Source organism: Orycteropus afer, unplaced genomic scaffold (genome assembly GCF_000298275.1).
Source record: "Orycteropus afer afer isolate SDZICR_OR568_19922 unplaced genomic scaffold, OryAfe1.0 scaffold00026, whole genome shotgun sequence".
Classification (NCBI taxonomy): domain Eukaryota; kingdom Metazoa; phylum Chordata; class Mammalia; order Tubulidentata; family Orycteropodidae; genus Orycteropus; species Orycteropus afer.
In genome coordinates, this window is record NW_006921613.1 from 8,640,506 (window position 1) to 8,661,605 (window position 21,100).

Genomic DNA, 21,100 nt, shown 5'->3' on the forward strand with positions numbered 1-21,100 from the left:
GAAGGAGAATGATGAGAAATCAGGCTACAAAGATGAGCAGGGACAAGGCACGTGACTTGACAACTTTTCACTACATTAAACATAAGATTGCCATGAGTAGGAGCTGACTCAATGGCAACTAACAACACCAACAGATTGTTAGAATTTAATCTTTTTTCTAAGGAAGCTGATTGTAGGGTTTTAAGCAGGGCAGTCACATGATGCCATTTAACTTTTGTAAAGATGACTCTGGCTTTGATGTGAACACAGATCTAGAGGCAGCCAACACTGGAGCAAGTGAAACCGTTAGGAGGAATGCAGGAGAAAAGCGATCAGTGGTCAGCAGACATTTCCCAGGTGCAAGCTGCTGTCAGAGGCCATGCAGGGGGAAGTGGCGGGGGACTGTGGGAAGTGGTGGAAGGCAGGAAGTGTGGTCTTGGGCAGACTTAGTGCTGGTGGTTAGGTGTGTGTGTGGGGAGGGACAGAGGAGCTACTGGTGGGTTATATTTGAGGGCCCATCTCTGCTTGTAGCAGAACCTGGCAGCAACATCCACATCTTTTTGCTGGAATTGATCAGTGTTAGTTAGCTGGTCCCTAGTATAAAGCATTGGGACCCATCAGGTGTCCGTGAGCCTGTTTGCTGGTTGCAGCCCAGAGATGTTGTGTTTTCAGCAGGCTGTTACTTTTCCTGGAGGAGGTGACTGGAAAGTCATACATCTGGGAAGGTGACAATATTTCCAGGAAGAAATATTGTCGGTTCCAGGCTTTTAAGGCTCTAAAAAGTGAAGGAGTGAGCATTGATGAATTTCCACTGCATCTTCTTTTCTTGTAATTACCAGGCTATAGCCTTGCTCTTTCCCTCCCCTGGTCTCCTTGTGACTCTTTACATATGGTTACTACATCCTGCCACACCACTTCCCTGAGCAGGAGGCTAGTGAGTCATTTCTACTTACTAAAAGAGCATAGAGTTAGTACTTCATGTTTGCGAAGATGCCCTGAATTCACTTCCATGGCTTATTGGGTTGAGTATTTGAAATCATAGTTTTACCCCTTTATTTTTTCATTCTAAATCTTTAATTGGAGTTTACCATATGAAGGAATTTAGACCTCATATAGGGAGAAAATGAAAGATAAATAATATAATAATATTATTCTGTTTTTTGTGGAACTACTTGGAGAAGATTATACATGTGAGAATAAATTGAGGAAAATTTTTGAATTACTTTTTGTTTCTTTTCGAGACTGGTCAATTCTTTTCACTCACATGTAGCTTATGTAGTTTGGCAGTGGTTCTCAGCTTGGCTGTGTGAAGAAATCACCTATGGCTGTTGAATTAAAGGAAGGTGCTAGAAGCTCACTCTCAAGGTATTCTGATTTACAGCGTTTGGGATTTTAATGCCTAACTGAATGGCACAGTTATGCTTACTTTCAGTTGTTTTACATAGTCTCTATAATGCAAATGGAAACTTTTTGTACAAAATTATTCTTATTGGGTTAAATTTAAGTCTGATAAATTGAATTTATTATTGTATCAGTGACTTCCTAGTAATATGGAGTTAGCTAGGAAGAATGCTGAAAGGTAGAAATTTATGGTTAAGGAGAATTTTAAAAATACTAATATTGTGTACTTTTCCTGTGTTATTAGGTAGGCCAAGTGTTGAGGCCTGGTGAAAAATAATCTGGTGCAATAATGTTCTGCAGTAAAAAGAAATCACTTGGTAAGTATTGAGTTCTTCAGAGGAGTCAGAGCAAACATTATTATTTTTTAAAATTTTAATTTAATTTGTAATGGGAGCTCTGGTGGTATAGTGCCTAAGGCATTTGACTGCTAACCAGAAGGCTGGTGGTTCAAATCCACCAGCAGCTCCTCTGAAGGAAGACCGGGCAATCTACTTTTGGGCAGATACCATCTTGCAAACCCAAGGAGGGGTCGCTATGAGTCAGATTTGACTTGATGGCAGTGAATTTTTTTTTAAATGGAGGTATAATTTATACACAATAAAATGCCCTGATATTAAGTGTTCAGATTGATGAGCTTTGGCAGCCATAAATACCTGTGTAACTGCCACCCCAAAATATGGAATATTTCTATCTCCCCAGGAAGGTCCCTTGTGCCCCTTTGCAGTCAGACCCCTGTGGTTTCCCCACAATCACCTCTGACTTTTGTCAGATTAGTTTTTACCTGTTTTTGAAATTAATATAAATGGAATCATAGCATGCATTCTCGTCTTGCTTCTTTTGCTCAGCATAATGTTTTGACATCCATTCATGTGATTGTGTGCATCAGTAGTTTGTTCTTCATTTTTTATTTCAAAGCACTATTCCATTGCACCAACATTTAAGAATGAATTCTACGATTTTGGTCATATCGGTAAGAAAACCACTTCGTTATTTTGGTTAAGTAATTGGTGTGTTGCTGGTTGCTGTCAAGTCTATTCTGTCTTGTGATGGCCCCATGTGTGCAGAGTGGAACTGCTCCGTAGTGTTTTCAGGGCTGCGACCTTTCAGAAGCAGATTGTCAGGCCTGTCTTCCGAGGAGCCTACAGCTGGGTTTGGACTGCCAACCTTTCAGTTAGCAATCCATTGCCCAACCATTGGGCCACCCAGAGAACCCTAGTAATTGGTCTAGCTGAACAGTATTAATAATATTCCAGTTTTTAAATATGGTCCCCCCACCAGAGTGTATTGATCTTCTCTTTTGTCTTCAGTTAGTTGGACAATTATGTAGTTTACCCTTTAATAGGATGTATCCAACTTGTTGCTTCTATTTTCTTTATTTTTGACTATAGGCCCTTTTGAGACTAAAGGCTATATAATAATAATCTAATGTCCTGTCCCTCTTTCTAATAACACCCCTGACAGGTGGTTGACCTATCTCAACAGGCAATTATTTCTTGATGCCTTCCGTTCCCTTGTTGGATGCTTACTCATCACAAGGCCCAGCCTCATAATGAGCTGAAATCTTTCCCAGTGTAGTTCCCACAACAGGCCATTAGTTATGTGCTCTGGGGCAATACTTTCATACTCCCAATGCCTGCCTAAGAGACTAGAATTATTAACATCATTTTTTTTCCTTTTTCAAATCAAATGATTTATTTATACTCAAATCACTGGTATCATCTCAATAGTGTAAACATAAGATTAATCAGCTTTAACAGGGACAATTTTCTAGGAGGACTGAGTTTGGCAGAGTTTTGACATGTTAAGACCAAGCTCTAAGATCCAGATTTCACTCTTTCCAAACAATTACTTGTATGTATGAATGTATGTGTATAAAAATAGGCGTTTTTTCATAAATAAGGAAAAGAAAACAGAAGTCACTACACTGAAGTCTGGAGATGACCTCTGAGGCACAGCTCCAGAGACACCCCATTCACAGTGACCTCTATTAATGTATTTGTGTATATTCATCCAAATAAATATTCCCAAATGGAATGGTCCTGTACATTATTTTCAAATGTGCCTTTTAAACTTACTATAATCATTAGTACTTTTTGTGTTTTTAGACATTTCTCTGTAACATTATATTTTAAAAATATTTTCCCCAACTTTTTATTTGGAAAATGTTGAATTTTACAGGAAAAAAAAGATACAGTGAACACCTATATACCTTTCATCTAAGTTCTACAGTTCATCCAAGTTCTACAAAATGTTAACATTTTACTACATTTGTATTTTCTTCTCATTCTCTCTCTTTCTAAACACACATCCACACAACTATTTTATTGTTGTTGAACCATTTGAACATAAGTTGTAGATATCATGATACTCCCAAATAATTCAGCATGCATTTCTTAAGAATAAGGATATCCTCCTACATAAACACAATGTTTATCACCACACAAGAAATATATCATTGATACAATAATAATAATATACATTCCACATGACAGTTTCTTCAACTGCCCCAAAACATCTTTCATAGCTGACTTTAATTTTTGATACAGTATCCAATCAATGATCACACAATGTATTTGGTTTTCAAAATCTCTTTATGTTCTTTTAAGGGAGCTCTGGTGGTGTAGTGGTTAAAACATTTGGCTACTGCTAACCAAAAAGTTGGCAGTTCAAACCCACCAGAGCTCTGCAGGAGAAAGATGAGGTAGTCTGTTTCTATAAAGATTTACAGTCTTGGAAACCCTGTGGAGCAGTTCTACTCTGTCCTATAGGGTCACTCTGAGTCCAAGTAGACTTGAGGACAGTGGGTTTTTTTTTTTTGGTATGTACTTTGAAATCTACTTTTTTTTCTTTATTATAGTGGATTTTTGGAAAAGCTCAGTGCAGTTGTTGTATAGAATATCCCACATTCTAGATTGGTTTAATTGATTCCTCCTACATATATTTGGCAATGTGCAAAGACATGGAGTTAGAGAACCAAAAGGGAAGAACATGCTTGGCATTTCTGAAGCTGAAAGAACTGAAGAAAAATTTCAAGCCTCGAGTTGCAATATTGAAAGGTTCTGTGGGCAAAATATTGAATGACGCAGCAATTATCAAAAGAAGATGGAAAGAATACACAGAGTTACTGTACCAAAAAGAATTGGTCAATTTTCATCCATTTCAGGAGGTGGCATAGGATCAAGAACTGATAATATTGAAGGAAGAAGTCAAAGTTGCACTAAAGAAATGGGCAAGAAACTAGGCTCCAGGAATTGACAGAATACCCATTGAGATGTTTCAGCAAACGGATGCCCCACTGGAGGCACTCACTCATCTATGCCAAGAAATTTGGAAGACAGCTACCAGGCCAACTGACTGGAAGAGATCCATATTTATACCCATTCCAAAGAAAGGTGATTCCACAGAATGTGGAAATTATTAAACAATATCATTAATATCATATGCAAATAAAATTTTCCTGAAGATAATTCAAAAGTGGTTGCAGCAGTGTATTGACAAGAATCTTTCAGAAATGCAAGCTGGATTCAGAAAAGGACATGGAACGAAATATATCATTGCTGACCAGAAAGATGTTTACTTGTGTTTTATTGACTATGCAAAAGCATTTGATTGTGTGGATCATAACAAATTATGGATAACATTGAGAAGAATGAGAATTCCAGAACACTAAATTGTGCTCATGAGGAACCTGTACATAGACCAGGAGGTTGTTGTTCAAACAGAACAAGGGGATACTGCATGGTTTAAAATCAGGAAGGCAGTGCGTCAAGGTTATATACTTTCACCATACTTATTCAATCTATATGCTGAGCAAACAACCCTAGAAGCCAGACTATGTGAAGAAGATTGTGCCATCAGGATTGGAGGAAGAATCATTAACAACCTGTGATATACAGACAACACAACCTTGCTTGCTGAAAGTGAGGATGGCTTGAAGCACTTACTGATGAAGATTGAAGACTGCAGTCTGCAGTATGCATTACACTTCAACATAAGAAAACATAAATCCTCACAACTGGACCAATAAGCTGCATCATGACAAATGGAGAAAATGTTGAAGTTGTCAAGGATTTCATATTTCTTGGTTCCACAATCAACACCAATGGAAGCAGCAGTCAAGACATCAGATGACGTATTACACTGGACAAATCTGCGGCAAAAGACCTCTTTAAAGTGCTGAAGAGCAAAAATGTCTCTTTGAAGACTACAGTACACCTAACCTAAGCCATGGAATTTTCAATCACCTCATATGCATGTGAAGGCTGGGCAATGAATAAGGAAGACCGAAGAAGAGTTGATGCTTCTGAGTCATGGTGCTGGTGAAAAATACTGAAAGGGCTGTGGGCTGCCAGAAGAATGGACAAATCTCTCCTGGAAGAAGTCCAGCCAGAATGGTCCTTGGAAGGAAGAATGGCCAGACTTTGTCTCACCTACTTTGACGTTGTCAGAAGGGACCATTCCCCAGAGAAGGGTATCATTCTTGGTAAAGTGGAGGGTCAGTGAAAAAGGGGAAGGCCCTCAACAAGATGGATTGATACGTGGCTGTAACGATGGGCTCAGGTATAGCAAGGATTGTGAGGTTGGTGCAGGACCAGGCATTGTTTTGTTCTGTTGTACACAGGGTCACTATGAGTCAGTGCCAACTTGATGGCACCTAACAACAACAATAACAACACATGCATTTAGACTAAACATTTTTGGCACAATTACTATTTAGACAATATTTAATGGGCAATTAATTAAGTGGTTAATTGACAGTTTTATGATGAGGAATTCAACTTGCTGATCTTCCTTATATAGAATGTTCCTTTGCAGGCAGTAGTCATTGCTATATAATGAGGCTAAGTATTTTGACCGTGCAGCTGTGTCTGAATCTGCTCCCTAATACTGGCTGGAAGATGCAGCAGAAGGCAGTCCTTTTCTCTGGATTTGTTATAATGGCCACTTAACTCAAAGGACTGGCATTTGTATCATTATCATTTGCATCATTATGATTAAGGGATAATGAATCTTTAGTCACATCAGTTCCTGTAGCTCTGACAGTAGATTACGGAGCTTTTTTAACTTGAAATATTCAAAAATTCTGTCATCAACAAATATTTTTGAGCACCGATGACAGGTACTTGGCTGACACAAACGCTTTGCTCTCAGCTGATTAACAGTTGGAGATTTGAACCCAGTGATGCCACAGACCAAAGGCCTGGTGATACGCTTTGTAAAAATTAAAAAACCCCGAGAAGCCAGACTCCTTGCCAGAGAGTTGACTCTGACTCATAATAACCCTGTAGGACATGGTAGGACTGCCCAGTAGGGTTCCAATGCTGTAAATGTTTATAGAACTCGACTGCTGCATTTTTCTCCTGCAGACAGGCTGGTGGGTTTGCCCCGACAACCTTTCAGTTAATAGCCTAGTGCTTTAACCATCAGGGTTCCATCTGTAAAGATTACAGCAAGGAAAACCCCGTGGAGCCATTCTACTGTATAATACATAGGGTTGCCATGAATCAGAATTGATTTGATAAGAATGGGTTTGTTTTTTGGTGTTACAATATGCTAGGTCATGCTGCCTGAGAGATTTTCCCTGACTTCACGTATCTTTTTACAATTCAGTAGAACACATGTTTCTTCATTTTAAAACATAAAGTAACAATGCTAACTTAGGCACACTTTACTAAACATCACAAGTGGCGTATTTGCCAAAAGTTCACAGATTTGGGGACTTTAAATCAATTTGGAGGATTCAGGGGAAGAAATTATGCAGCAGTGATATTTTACCTCATTGAAATATATCTGCAACATTTAGTAAAGGTGCATTTACATTTACATAAAAACTTGCACAACATCATCAGGGAGCTTAGGCCACTGAGGATGTTTGTGAAAATATAACAAGCCAGCTGTGGGTGACATGGGAAAATAATACTAATTTTCTCCCAGATATGCTTTATTCTTCATTATCTTTATATTCACATAAAATTCCACATCTTTTAAAATGTGGAAAATTCCAGCTAATTGACTCAAATATTTAAAACATTATGATTCCATAAAAACCCACTGCCATTGAGTCAATTCTGACTCATCGCAACCCTCATTGGATTTCCAAGGTGGTAAATCTTTACCGAAGTAGATTGTCCTATCTTCCTTGCATGGAGTGGCTGGTGGGTTTGAGCTGCCAGCCTTCTGATTAGCAATCAAATGACTTAGGCACTGCACCACCAGTGCTTACAGCCTATTTTCCTCTGTTTGTTCTTTGTTAGTCACCCTTGCTGTGTAGCTTGTATGGGGAGGCCCAAAGCCAAATCTTATTAAAGCTTACAGGTGCTGTTGTACAAAGCAATGAGAAGGAGCACTATTTATGGGTAAAATACCTAATTCATATCTCATGTAGTTTGGTAATATGGGAGGCAGAAAATGTAGGTAATTGTAGGTTTTCTATAATATAGCTAAGGTTGCTTTTGATCCCCAACTGTGGAGGCTGTGAAGGCAGCATACATTACCCCACAAAGGAAGCCTTTAGTATGTAAGAACTTGTTTCTCTTGAGATGAAGAACCACTGGATAATATTAAGCAGAGAAATGAGATGATTTTGAAAGAACCACTCTGACTGCTCTGTTGAGAATAGACTGTAGGGGGTAAAGCCAGTAGTGGGGAGACCAGTGTGGTGGGCTATTGCAGTAGACTGTGTGAGAGGTAATGGTGGCTGGAGTCAGAGTAAGGGCAAAGGAGTTAGTGAGAGTGTCCGGAATCTGAATATACTTCATCTCCCACCCATAAAATCCAAAACATCCAGTTGCATTGAGTTGATTCCAATTCCTGGAGACCTCATGTGTGTCTGAGTAGAATTGTTCTCCAGAACATTTTCAGTGGCTGAAAGTAGATAGCTTGGCCTTTCTTCCAAAGTGTCTTTGGGTGAACTTGAACCTCTAACCTTTTTGTTAGTAGCCAAGTGTGTTAACCATTTACACCACCCAGGGACTCCTTTCTACCAAAAGTCATGACAAAGCAATCATAGTACTCCACAGTTTGTATAAAACATCCACTGCCATTGAGATGATTCCAACTCATAACAACCTTATGGGACAGAATAGAACTGACCCGTATGGTTTCCAAGGTTGTAAATCCTTATGGATACAGACTGCCTCATCTCTTTCCTGTGGAGTGGCTGATGGGTTTGAACCATGGACTTTTTGGTTAGCAGCTGAATGCTTTAACAACTGTACTATCAGAGGTCCTTATAGTTTGTATCCAAAAAACCAAAACAAAACTCACTGCTGTTGAGTCAGATCTGACTCATAGCGACCCCTCCTTGGGTTTCTGAGGCAGTATCTGTACAGAAGTAGATTGCCCAATCTTCCTTCCGAGGAGTGGCTGGTGGGTTTGAACCATCAGTCTTCTGGTTAGCAGTCAAATGCCTTAGGCACTATGCTACCAGAGCTCCCAGTATACACTCCATAATTCCCTTCTGAGCAGCCTAGGACAGGCTGGGATGACTTTTGATCACCCACCTGGACTTGGCTTTTCCTTTCTCTGATTTCCCCAGACATCTGAGCCTTTCCTTTGCTGCGTTCTTAGGTAGGTATTTGTGGATATATCTACCTTTGGAAGCCAATCACTGTTCTTATTTGTCTTTGTTTTTTGTTCACTGACTACAACAGAGCCTTGCTCAAAGGAACTCAATAAATATTTCTAGAGTAAATAATTTCTCTTGGCTCCAGCAGATTTTATTTACCACATGGATTCAGGGAGTCAATCCACAGAAATCAATATGCCCAAAGAAACTCAATTTACAGCCTCTTGCATCTCAAAATGACAAACATATGGCTTCCTGTGGGACCCCTGAGGTTTCAAACTGATAAGAGCCCTCCTCAGATTTTCTTCTCAAATGTCTTTGTTTTCTACCTGGGTTCTTTCCTCTCACTTTGTGACAGTTGGCTTGCTTTCACTTGGGTGGTCAGAATGTGTCTCAAAGTAGAAAACAGATTAAACATCCTCCAGCTTCTTTTAGGGTCTTGTGATCTTCATCCTGAAATTTTTTTTTTTTCATTTTTGAGTGGGGATGTTATATAGAGATAGGGCTATTTCCTATCTTCACAGATAGCATTCTGATCCATCTATAAAAGTGTAATTTTTGCTCTAGATAATCAAATTGTAAAAGAATGTAGATACAATAGCATAGATTGGAACTGGGCCTGTACAAGAAGATTCCAAAGAAGGCAGTAAGTTTTGATCAGGGGTTTAGGAGGTTATTCTCAGCAGAAGGCATGGACTGCTCAGAGGCTCCAGGGAGAGGACAAATGAACCCTACATAAAGGCCTCCATGGTGAACAGTCCTAGAGCTCAGACCAAGCATTGAAGGACTGAAGTGTCAGAGGTCATAGGGTCACAGGTTAATTGGTTAGCCACTGGGCCTATTAACTGTTTGTACCACCAACTCTATTCCATCCTTCATCTCTTTATACTCATAATTATTTCCAAGCATCTTTTCCATGGCAGGCATTTGAGTTTGAATTCTGACTCTACTGCTTAATCTTGTTAGGCCTTTGTTCCTACATCTGTAAAGTGGGGCTAATAATGGTATGTACCTGATAGAATTGGTTTGAAGATTAATGAAGTAATCATTAATTATTTGGTGGAAAGTTAAATATCTGATTTTTAACAAATAATAAGTGTTAGCTGTGATTATTATCATTATAGTATAAACCAAGGGAGTTCTGGTAGCGTAGGGCCTAAGGCATTTGACTGCTAACCAGAAGGCTGGCAGTTCAAACCCACCAGCTACTCCATGGAAGGAAGATTGGGCAATCTACTTCCATAGTGATACCTCCTTGGAAACCCAAGGAGGGGTCACTATGAGTTGGAAACGACTCAATGGCAGTGAGTTTGAGAATTTTTGATTATAAACCAAAGCCAAAACCAAACCAAACCAACCAAACAAACAAACATAAATACACTGTCATAGAGTAGATTCAGACTCATGTTGTTGTTGTTATGTGCCCTTGAGTCAGGCTCGACTCATAGCAACCTCTCCTTGGGTTTCCGAGGCAGTATCACTATGGAAGTAGATTGCCCCATCTTCCTTCTGAGGAAGTAGATTGCCTCATCTTCCTTCTGAGGAGTGGCTGGTAGGTTTGAACCTCCAGCCTTCTGGTTAGCAGTCAAGTGCTTTAGGCACTATGCTACCAGAGCTCCTGATTCAGACTCATAGGACAGAGTAGAACTGCTCCATAAGGTTTCCAAAGGTGCAAATCTTTATAGAAACAGACTGCTTCATCTTTAACCACTGTACCTTCAGAGCCCCTTTCATTTATATTATGTTGCTGCTGTTGTTATGTGCCGTGGAGTCAGACTTGACTTATAGCAACCCCTCCTTGGGTTTCTGAGGCAGTATCCCTATGGAAGTAGATTGCCCCACCAGCCACTATAGTTAGTCTTAAATCTCCAGTTGTGAATCTACACTTAGAGAAAGCTGTGTGCTGAGGGCTTATTTGAAAATTTCATCAATTTTACCGTCAACCTGTTTCATCCAGTTCCTGAACTCTAGAAGAATACGTTAGTAAATTTTTTTATTTCTTTGTGAAACTGTAGTAAGCAATGGGAAGGGAAAAGCTCCCAATAAATAAAATTTCCAAATATCTGGACCTGATGAACAAACTGGCTCAGCCAAGAGGAAAACAAACCAAAGTCCCTTTAGTTTTTGTTGAATCCCCTAATTCTGTTTCCAAGCTCTTTTGTGAGGACAAGAATTAAAAAAAAAAAAAAAGAAGAAAAAAAAAAGTTGTGGAAGCATTTTCTTCCTTTTTGCCTTGATTCTCTTCTGTTTGCTGCTTAAATGACAATAAGACCTGGCAGCTGCAGGCCACCACAGGGAAACCTGGATTCGGACTCGTAGTTTTCAATTGTATCAGAATGTGCTCTTGGAGGTGGATCAGGAAATTTTGGAGGCTAGATAACTCTGTTCTTTAAAGATTCCCCACTCATTGTTCTTTGCTCCTGTCTTTAATGAATTGCTTTGGCTCCCAACCACACAGAGCAAGTTGTGAAGAATGAGAGAGAATTAAGAAAGGGCAAAAGCTTAAGTTATTGATTTGGCTTCGGAGAATTTTTCTGAGATTTGACCCAGCCCAAAAAGCCAGCAACAACCCAAAACCCCAAATGACACCCCATGTTTGGAGCTGTTATTTAGCTTTTGAATAGTTACCAAATTTGCTCAAGAAATATCAATCTATGTCAGAGTCGAGTCTCAAGGTTTTGTACAGAGACCCCAAATTCTCCATGGTACTTCGTCATCTCATGATTTTGGGAGTCTCAAGCCAAGTGCTTGAGGCTGTGTCTTAAACTGCATTTGGTAAAGGACAGAATGCACTGGAGTTAATTGAAGAAAGACTGTGTATCCATTAATTTGGAACTCATAGTTACTGTGATCATTCATATGTTCAAGGATAGTTTCCTAAATCTTCCCCTCACTCTTGGTCCTGTTAACAGAACTGCCATATTCACTAACTCGTCTTAAATATTAAGGTGCTATTAATTATTCACAGGCAAACTAATTGTAAAGTTGTACATGACCTATTTTTTCTTGCCTACTGGAAATAGGAGATGGATAGTGTATAATTTGTTGTATTATGAGGGAGAAGAGCCCAGATTAGGAGTTGGGTGTTGTCTTTCAGAACCTGGAGTAGAACCAATGAGTGTTTGCCAATTTCCACTGAACATATTTACAAAACTACTTCAAATCCTCCTGGGAAGTAATAATATAAGCAAGTTTAAAACTGACTATCCAAGCTTGGATGGTATTCTTTTTGTACCTCTTATTTGCTGTTTTTCAGCTTTTCTTTTTTTCAAATAGTTTTCTAGTATATGTATATTTTCTGTTGTTGTTTACAAAGTACTTTCCATACATTTCCTTATTTAATGCACACAACACAAAATGACATTGTATTACCAAGAAACTTTAGGTGAGCAGAAGTTATGAGTTAAAATGTGCTCACACCGAGAGTTGGTAGAAGGAAATCTGAAGCTTCTTGCCTTAAGATCTATGCCTCTTTTTCTTATCTTAGGGTTCTTTCTTCAAACCCTAGTTTTAATGGGTCCTAAAAATCTTACTAACAAAACAGACATCTTATCTGCAGTTGAAAACTTCCAGCAGTATAGTGTTATGCCCCTCTCAACTTTTAAACTTGTTTCTTAGAGAACTGCTATCACTTCGGGATGTTCTGGATACAACTGCCCTCTTCTAAATGGGAAGATAAGGAGGGAGGGAGGAGGGGAGGGAGGAGGGGAGGGAGGAGGGGAGGGAGGAGAAGGAGGAGAGGAGGGAGGAGAGGGAGGAGTGGAGGGAGGGAAGAAGGGAGAAGAGGAGGGAGGGAGGAGAGGAGGGAGGGAGGAGGGGAGGGAGGAAGGGAAGGAGGGAGGGGGAAAGTGAGGGAAAGAGGAAAGAAAAAAAAAGTAAAATGGAGAACAAGCATGTGTACATATGTAAGAGAATTTGGTTTTATTATCTTAAACCAGCAGTGGCCCTATTAGATAATTTTTATCAGGAGGGAAGACGTTATAAGTCAATTATCCTGAAACTGAGGTTATTCTTTTTGGTAACTAGTGTTGTTAAGTGCCATAGTGTTGATTTTTGTCTCATAGTGACCCACTGTGACAGAGTAGAACTACTCATAGGGTTTTCTAGGCTGTAATCTTTATGGGAGCAGATCGCCAGTTCTTTTCCCCATAGAGTTGCTGGGTGGGATCAAACTGCCAACCTATCTGTTAGCAGCCAAGCACTTAAACTGTTGCTCCAGCAGGGCTTCCCCCCACCCCGGCCTCTGAACATTTAACTGATCTGTCAATAACCCTGTCATAAAATAAATGAAGTTTCTTTATTTAGTTAACTTGGTGTACATTATCTTGGAGAATGTACCTGAAAGTGCATGGCTGAAAGAAAAGCATTCTATGAGTGCTTCATTGATATTTTATTGATGTTTTATTACATTGGTCATTATGGTTTTGGGAAATTAAGGCAATTTCCTCCATAGGGCTTTGAAGCCTTACCTCTTTTTTTTTTTGTGTGTGTGTGTGTATCTGGTTGTTGTTGTGTGCTGTTGAGTCAATTCCGACTCATAGCGACCCTCTAGGATCATAAGGCTTCCAGGGCTGCAATCTTTTGGAAGCAGACTGCCACATCTTCTTTCCAAGGAGGCTGATGGGTTTGAACTTGTGGCCTTTTGGTTAGCAGTTGAGTGACAAGTGTCTAAGCTCATTCTGGCTTTTCTGGTGGCTATTCTCTTGGCTTACTGGAATGGTGAAGGATGGCTTTCTATCCAGGTACATATCTTTGTTAAAGATCTCAACTTCACAAAAACATGCTAATACTATCCCCAGCTTTGCCTTCTCATGGATCTGTGCTCAGCCAATAACACAGCATAGGAGCTTTCCAGGTATTTGCCAGAAAGTTCAATCTCAAGCTCACTGTCTCTTAGCATTTAGCACAAGTGCAGCTGAGAGATATAATCATTAGGTTGAGTGCTTGATGGATGACATATAGTTCATTCAAACATTCTAAAATGCATTCCTAAAATACATTCAATAGACACAGAACACAGAGATCATATCATTGACCCCTGGGAATTGTGTATTAGGGTGATGTCCCAAGGGTTGTTATAAGACACATCTCTGAGAAACTCCTTGTTATATTCTTTACATCACACACTGACTTCTTTATGAGAATACCTCAGAGAAATTATTGTCTGAGCCAAGAACTAATAATAATTGCAATTTTCCTAAGAAATGGTTCATTTTTCCCTAACTAGCTGCCATTGAGTTGATTCCAACTCATGGCAATTCCCTGTGCATCAGAATAGAACTGCCCTTAATAAGGTATTCCATGGCTGATTTTCTGGGAAGTAGGTCACCAGGCCTTTTTCCCCAAGGCACCTCTGAGTGGATTCAAACCACCAATATTTCGGTTAGCAGCTGAGTATGTTAACTGTTTGCACCACTCAGCGACTCTTTTTATCTAACAGGCTCTGTGAAATAAAGAGAAGTTGACATTTACTTTTTCTGGACAGTTTATGGCCTATCTGGAGCAGATATGTGGGATATCATGTTCATTTTTATTCTCATTCTTGTCTCTAATTGGTCATCCTTGCTTCTATTTCTTCTTCTGTTCCACTCTACTTTTGTAATTTAAACTTTTTTTTTTCCCCTGCTGTGCATTCTTGAGTAGTTGTTTGGAGATGTTTTTGTATGTAAGTACTGTTGCATGTTTTAAAATGTTTTTATTTTACCTTCACACTTCATTGATTATTTGGCTGGGTATAGAATTTTGAGTTCAAAAACAGTTTTCCTTAAAGCCAGAAAGGCATTGCTCCAATGTCTTCTAGCATCCTTTGTTGCTGACAAAAAAAAAAAAAATTCGTATTGATCTGATTTTTTTTTTTTTTAAATTCTGGTAGTCTTTCAGATTATTTTTTATTGTTTATGGAGCTCAAGTTTTATGAATATCTGAGGGTCTATTTTCATTCATCCTGATTGACACTTGTGGCCCTTTCACTTTGAAGAGTTATGTCTTACTCTGCTGCAGAAAACTTTTCTTCTATTTATGTCATTGTTTCCCCCTGTTTGTGGTTCTTGTTCCCATCTCCTAGGTTTATTTTCACATTCTACCCTTCTTTGTCATTTTGATATTCATTTTAAGAGAGTTTCTTTTTTCAATCTTATCTTTGATCTTATTCTAATATACAGTCTGTCAATTAAATATTTTTATGTTCCAGTAACCCTTTCTGGTTCTCCATTGTCTTGTCTTTTCTTTCTTTCTTTTTTTAATTGTAGTATGTGTATGAGAAACATAATATTTGCCATTTCAACATTCTTCACAAGTACAATTAAGATGTTGTTGCTGTTAGGTGCTGACAATTAAGTACATAAATATAAATTATGTTTATCATGTTCAACCATTACCACTATCCATTTCCAAATTTTTTCATCACTCTTAACTGCAGCTTAGTGTACTCTGTTTTCTTTGTTCGTATCAGACTATTCTTGTTTCTTGGATGTCATGTCTTCTTGAGTATCTTCAAGGTACTAATTAGAATTAAAAACAAACAAACTTTTCCCCTCTGTTTTCAGCATTATCTTTGTCCCTCGGATCCCTCTCTTTTGTGCTATTGGTTTTCCCTTGATGTCATGGGGCTTGTAGTTGCTGAATTATATTTACAAGCGAAGGACCAGATTGATTAATATAGTTGCAAAAGACTTTTTCCCTGCCAGGGTTCTCCTTTTAAAATAGGGCTGATCGCAGCACCTGGGCCTGGTGATGCAGAGAGCTGACAGGGAGGCTTTTCTATGGGGCAGTTAGGCAGGCTGGCAAATCCCACAACTGCCTAAGTAAGGCAAGCTTTCGTAGGGGCTGAGCACTTTGGCACACTTTTCTTCCATAGCTGATGTGGAGGTTCAGAGCTGCTTCTTTCCTACCCTCGGTTCCCTCCCCAGTCATGTTGTGTGCTCTCTTTAAAGGTGGCTAAGGGAGGCAAATGAGGGAGAACCCAGCAGGCTTGATTATTATAGTGCCTAAGGCACTTGACTGCTAACCAGAAGCCTGGTGGTTCAAACCCACCAGCCACTCCTCAGAAGGAAGATGGGGCAATCTACTTCCGCAGTGATACTGCCTCGGAAACCCAAGGAGGGGTCGCTATGTGTTGGGTCTGACTCGATGGCAAACAGCAACAACAACTCTGATTATACTCCTTAACTAGGTTGATTATATAATTATCATCCAAACCAGGACATTTACTTATGAGAATGAAAGGGGGCCTTGTAATTATTTTGCCAAGACAATAGGTATAGAATGGAACTCTCATCCTATCTATAACACATGCTAAATCTTTGTATTTACTTACTCCATATTTGGAGCTCCTCCTGGGTTCCATTAGGAAGAGAATTCTTCCCATTTTTTTGGCTGGAGGTCCCCCCACCGCCCCAAATGATCTTATTTTCTTTCTGCTTTCTAGGCTTTCTTCAAAATTTATGAAACTTCTTTTTGAAAACCTATTTTCTGTCATTCCAGTGGGGCTATAGAGGGAAGGAAAATGGAAGTACACACTCAGTTTGTAATCTTGAACTGGACGCTTTTATTCCACTTTAAATATATGCTGCTTACATTATTTTATACATACTTATATGTCACTTTACTCCTTTTTGGAACCAGGAAAATTTAGTGATAACAATTGTGCAGGAGTGAGTCTATACTAGTATATCATAAATCCCTTGGTGATTGCTTTCATTACTTGAACATCTGGAAGGATCCCATGATTCCTGTGAAATATTGGACATCAAGTCACCGAACCTCTGAGTCATTCTCATTGTGAGTTATTTATGGGGGATTGCTTTCAGTTCCCTCTTCTTGCAGGATGTGACTTTATTGCCAAGAGGGGTTTATAACTCCTCATATATGGTTGTAGCACATGGAAAAATGCTGATTTCTGCAAAGATAATTCAGGCCTAACATAGTCAGGTTCAAGGCAGAAAACTAGCAATTTGGAACCAAGCTAGAATTTTGCAGAGCTTACTGAAGGGAAGCAGATTCTTCTGCCAGAATTAATCTATGAAGATTCAGTTCAGAAACACAATACTTACAGGAAATATAGAAGTAAAAATTTAAACTTAATAATAAGAGTTCAGAAGCAAAACCACAACTTCTTCACTCTAACAAGGTCTTATGGTACAAGAGCAACCTGGATACTCAGAAGGGGAGCCAAATTGGCCTCACACAGACTTGACCGGTTGGGAAAGGGTTATTCTCAACCCCTGGGGAGTGTTGTTACATGGAGATGCTGGACAGGATAGTTCTTACATAACTGATAAGACCCTTGGGGCTCGGAACACTTAAAACTAGATTAGCTGCCATAGAGTTGGTCGTCAGTCATAGTGACTCCAAGTACAAGGGAATGAAACTCTGTCTGTTCCTGCACCATCCTCACAATGGTGGTTGCAGATCAGACCATTGTGATCCAGAGTTTTCAATGGCTGATTCTCAGGAATAGATCACTGCATTGTTCTTCCTAGTCTATCTTAGTCTGGAAGCTTTGCTGAAACTTGTTCAGCCTCATATAGCAACAGACAAGCCTCCACTGACAGACAAGTGGTGTCTACACATGAAGTGCATTGGCTTGGCTTGGAATTGAAACTGTGTCTCCCACATGGAAGTCGAGAATTCTACCACTGAATCACCAATGCCTCACAAAACAAGGTGTAGAACTATAGACTTCTACCTCTGGATATGCTTCATACAAATGTGAAAATTTAAAAATGGTTATCATCTGAATGCATAAGTTCTAAACTAAAGTTAACTATTATGCAAATTAGCATTTCTCATTTTACAGCTAAAGTAATTTTATAAATTTCATGCAGCTTGCCTGTAGGCTAGGTTGTTTTTGCAGTGCGGAAGAGTGCACCACCTCTCATTCCCAGTAGTATCCATTGTCTTCCTGCAGCAGTTTTACTGCTCCTGGGTTAAGGTGTGGTTGTGTAAATAAATTATCTTGCTTTTTAAACTCTTAAGTCCTTTCACCCTCAAAGTACCATTTCGGGCTTTAATGTTTTTGCTCTTTTTGGAGCAATCAGCAAGAAAGAAGCGATGGTGTTTTCATAGCTGGTTTCAAAATGTTTCTTTTAAATGGTTGATTGGTTGAGAAGTTGCTTCCTAGTGGGTTTTTGGATTTCAGGGTTATACACAATAGGGGCCAACCCACTCAGGTGTTAGCTGTTGTCATCTGTCCAGTATTGTTCCTATCAGTAATCATGTAAGCTTGACTGGAAAACAGGAACAATCACAGGGAACTGACTTTATTAGATAAGTGGGAAAGAGACCATGTAGGTGATGGCAAACAGATAAAATACTCTACAAAAAGTATAGACTTAACCAGAGCCAAAGAAAAGATGTCATTTGTCAGGAAAAGTTTTGAGAGGTGATATTCACACTTGTGATATTCACAGGTGATATTCACCTGTGGCATGAGCCACAGGGCTGCAGAGACATTGAGATTCCTCCTGGACTTTTGGGAGAAATGACTTCTTAAAGTGCATGGTGCCTAACATATGGGAGTGGGTGCTCTGCCTCCTCTTCATCTCCCTCATCTTTCTTCTACTTACAGGACGTCTGTGCCTTTCTTTCCCTTTCCCCATTCCATCGTCTGTGCCTTTCTTTCCCTTTCCCCATTCCATTGCTAGAATGTGCCTCCAGGTTACTTTCTACTCTCCAGTGTCCTTTATCACTATGATTGTGCCTTTTTTTTTTTTTTAATTGTGCTTTGTGTGCAAATTTACAAAGCGAAGTTGTTTTACATTCAACAGTTCATGCACATCTGATTTCACCACCCCTATTACCATCCCCAACCATAAAAAACTCTCCTCCCCTCTCCTCCCTGTGACCACCATCTCCCTGTGCCCTTCTTATCTATGCATTCCTGTCTGTCCAGCTTTCCCTCTATGTGAATGCTACCCCTCTGGTGTCTCATGGATTGTGCCTTCTTTAAATACAAACTCTTATTCATATTCCTACACCTTTTGCCACCTGTCTCTTACCCAAGTAGAGAACAGAATTAAGGGAATCCCTGGTGAGATGCTCAAGTCACTTACCATGACAGTCCAACGCTGACAACTGGTAATTACTTTGCTCACTTTCTTCCCAAATCTTTCCGTACTCCATCATTTAACAGTTGTCAATTCTATATCCAGTTAATATGGAGGAAGAACTTGTTACCCTTACTACAAAAACATGCTCTGCTGGTGTTTCTGAGACATTTTTTTTTTCCTGCTGCAAACTTTTATTTCTGCACTGTCATTATCTTTGGACAAATTTTTCTTTATGCATTGTTATAAACTTTGGGGTTATTTTTATCCTTTCATATTATTATTTATATTAACATTTGCATTTGCATTCAGAAAAGATTTTATTTTTTGGCTATTATGGCTAAGGACAGTTTTCAGTCTCCTCATTTGGCACTCTTCTCAATTTGTCTAGGTACCTGTCTGGGTTGTTGAGAAATATTATCTTTGGCTTAAAGACTAAAATGTCAGTGACCTCACTGGCCACTTCTGTGTGGTTTTGTTTGGTTGTATTATATTTTGTGACTTTGTAGCAAAAAGAAAAAAAATATTTCCTTCTCAGGGTGTCATTTGACTTTCAGTCATTTCTTCTTCTTTAGGAACAACTTGAAGTTAAGAGAAAGGATCTTTGTGGAGTTGAAGGTACTTAGAAACTGGAGACATAATGTTTTGCTTTATGGCTGGCATCAGAAAGACAATGAGAAAAATTTCAGCTTTCCATTTGGGGACTTTCCAACACATGTTCCAACATTTAGGCTGGAAAAAGCCCATGCCCTTCAACTTTCAAAGGAAAGAATTCTAACAACCTTAACAACAATCTAAGTAACCTAAATGATGTTAGTTTAATGAGTTATATGTTTCTATGGGTCTAAAATTTCATTTAATACCTGATTTCTCTTTCTCTTTAGAAGTGGAGCGGATAGTGAAAGCCAATGACCGTGAATATAACGAAAAGTTCCAGTACGCAGTGAGTACAGTACAGTATACACTCATGCTCGAATGGGTTTTACCTTAAGGATAGTGGTATTCGTGCCTTTGAGAATTTTATGACCTCACTAAAAACTTTCTTTATTAGCTTATTTGAATAGCAAGATGTCATATGCTTCTATAAACACAGATTTTGATAAGATATGCATATGCTGCAGGGCATTTGTGATGGCTTATTTGAGACTTAGTTCTCTCTTGCACTAAGAGTGGCTGGTATGCTTATTGGGACTGATACCTTTTCTTAAGAACTGGGCCCATTTGGATACTAGAATACACAAGAATAATATGAAAATGAGCCTTTGTGGTAGAGTTTTGTGATGGAAATGGTGGTGGTGGCTGATGGGTGATGAATGACATTTTGGTGGCTTTTCTACATACCTCAGACTGAATGTGGGAAAGAATATGTAGAAAAAAGTTCCAAAGACTCTAATGATCTTTTCAAAGTGAGAAGTGAGAGTGATTAGTTTAAATGCAAGGGATTTTAAGCGTCTACTGAACTATTTTTTCGAAGTGAGGGTTTTTGTATATATAATTTGTTTATATAATGAATATTTGTTGAGTGTCAACTATATGACTGACTCTGAAACTTGAGATACATTAATTGGTGAACAACTTCATTAATTATTTCAAGGACTTTTGTGAAAATCTCTTCATCCTTCTATGGCTTGACCTAAATTGTTGCATGGAGTCTTCTGTAAACTCTTGTGTAGATAATTGGTGGAATTGATTCTGCACATATTCATGTCTTAACAATTACCATTTCTGTTGATAGATAATGCCCTTGATTACTAAACGTTTTGTATGTATTACTCCCCATTGTGGGACTTTATAATTTATGCTCCCATCTCTACAAGAATTTGGAAATAATATTGCCCTTTAAAAGTTAATTTATAAAATTGGTTAGTAAATGATTGGAGCAGAGATTGTAACAAATGCTAGTAAAAGAGCAGAATTGCTTCAAGTCCTATAAGACTGTCCATAACATTGACTATATAAGCACTGCCTAATGAAAGAAAGGAGGAGAGAAAACTCAGGCCTGCCCAGAGTAGCAGGACAGAAGAGGAGGAGAAAGGGGATAAAAGCCAGGAACCCAGACAGAAGAGCAGTCAGCCCCAGGGTTACAGGTGAGGAGAGACAACTCAGG

At 39.1% G+C, this 21,100-nt stretch overlaps 1 protein-coding gene across 1 annotated transcript in view; it reads left to right on the forward strand.

The window, feature by feature from the left end:
- Positions 1-200: 200 nt before the first annotated feature.
- ATP8B4 (ATPase phospholipid transporting 8B4 (putative)) overlaps positions 201-21,100 on the forward strand; it is a 347,934-nt gene continuing 327,034 nt past the window's right edge. The window contains exons 1-3 of the mRNA XM_007935307.1: positions 201-317; positions 2,296-2,350; positions 19,878-19,936. Of these exons, the coding sequence (XP_007933498.1) occupies positions 201-317; positions 2,296-2,350; positions 19,878-19,936 (231 nt within the window). The remainder of the gene's footprint in view (positions 318-2,295; positions 2,351-19,877; positions 19,937-21,100) is intronic.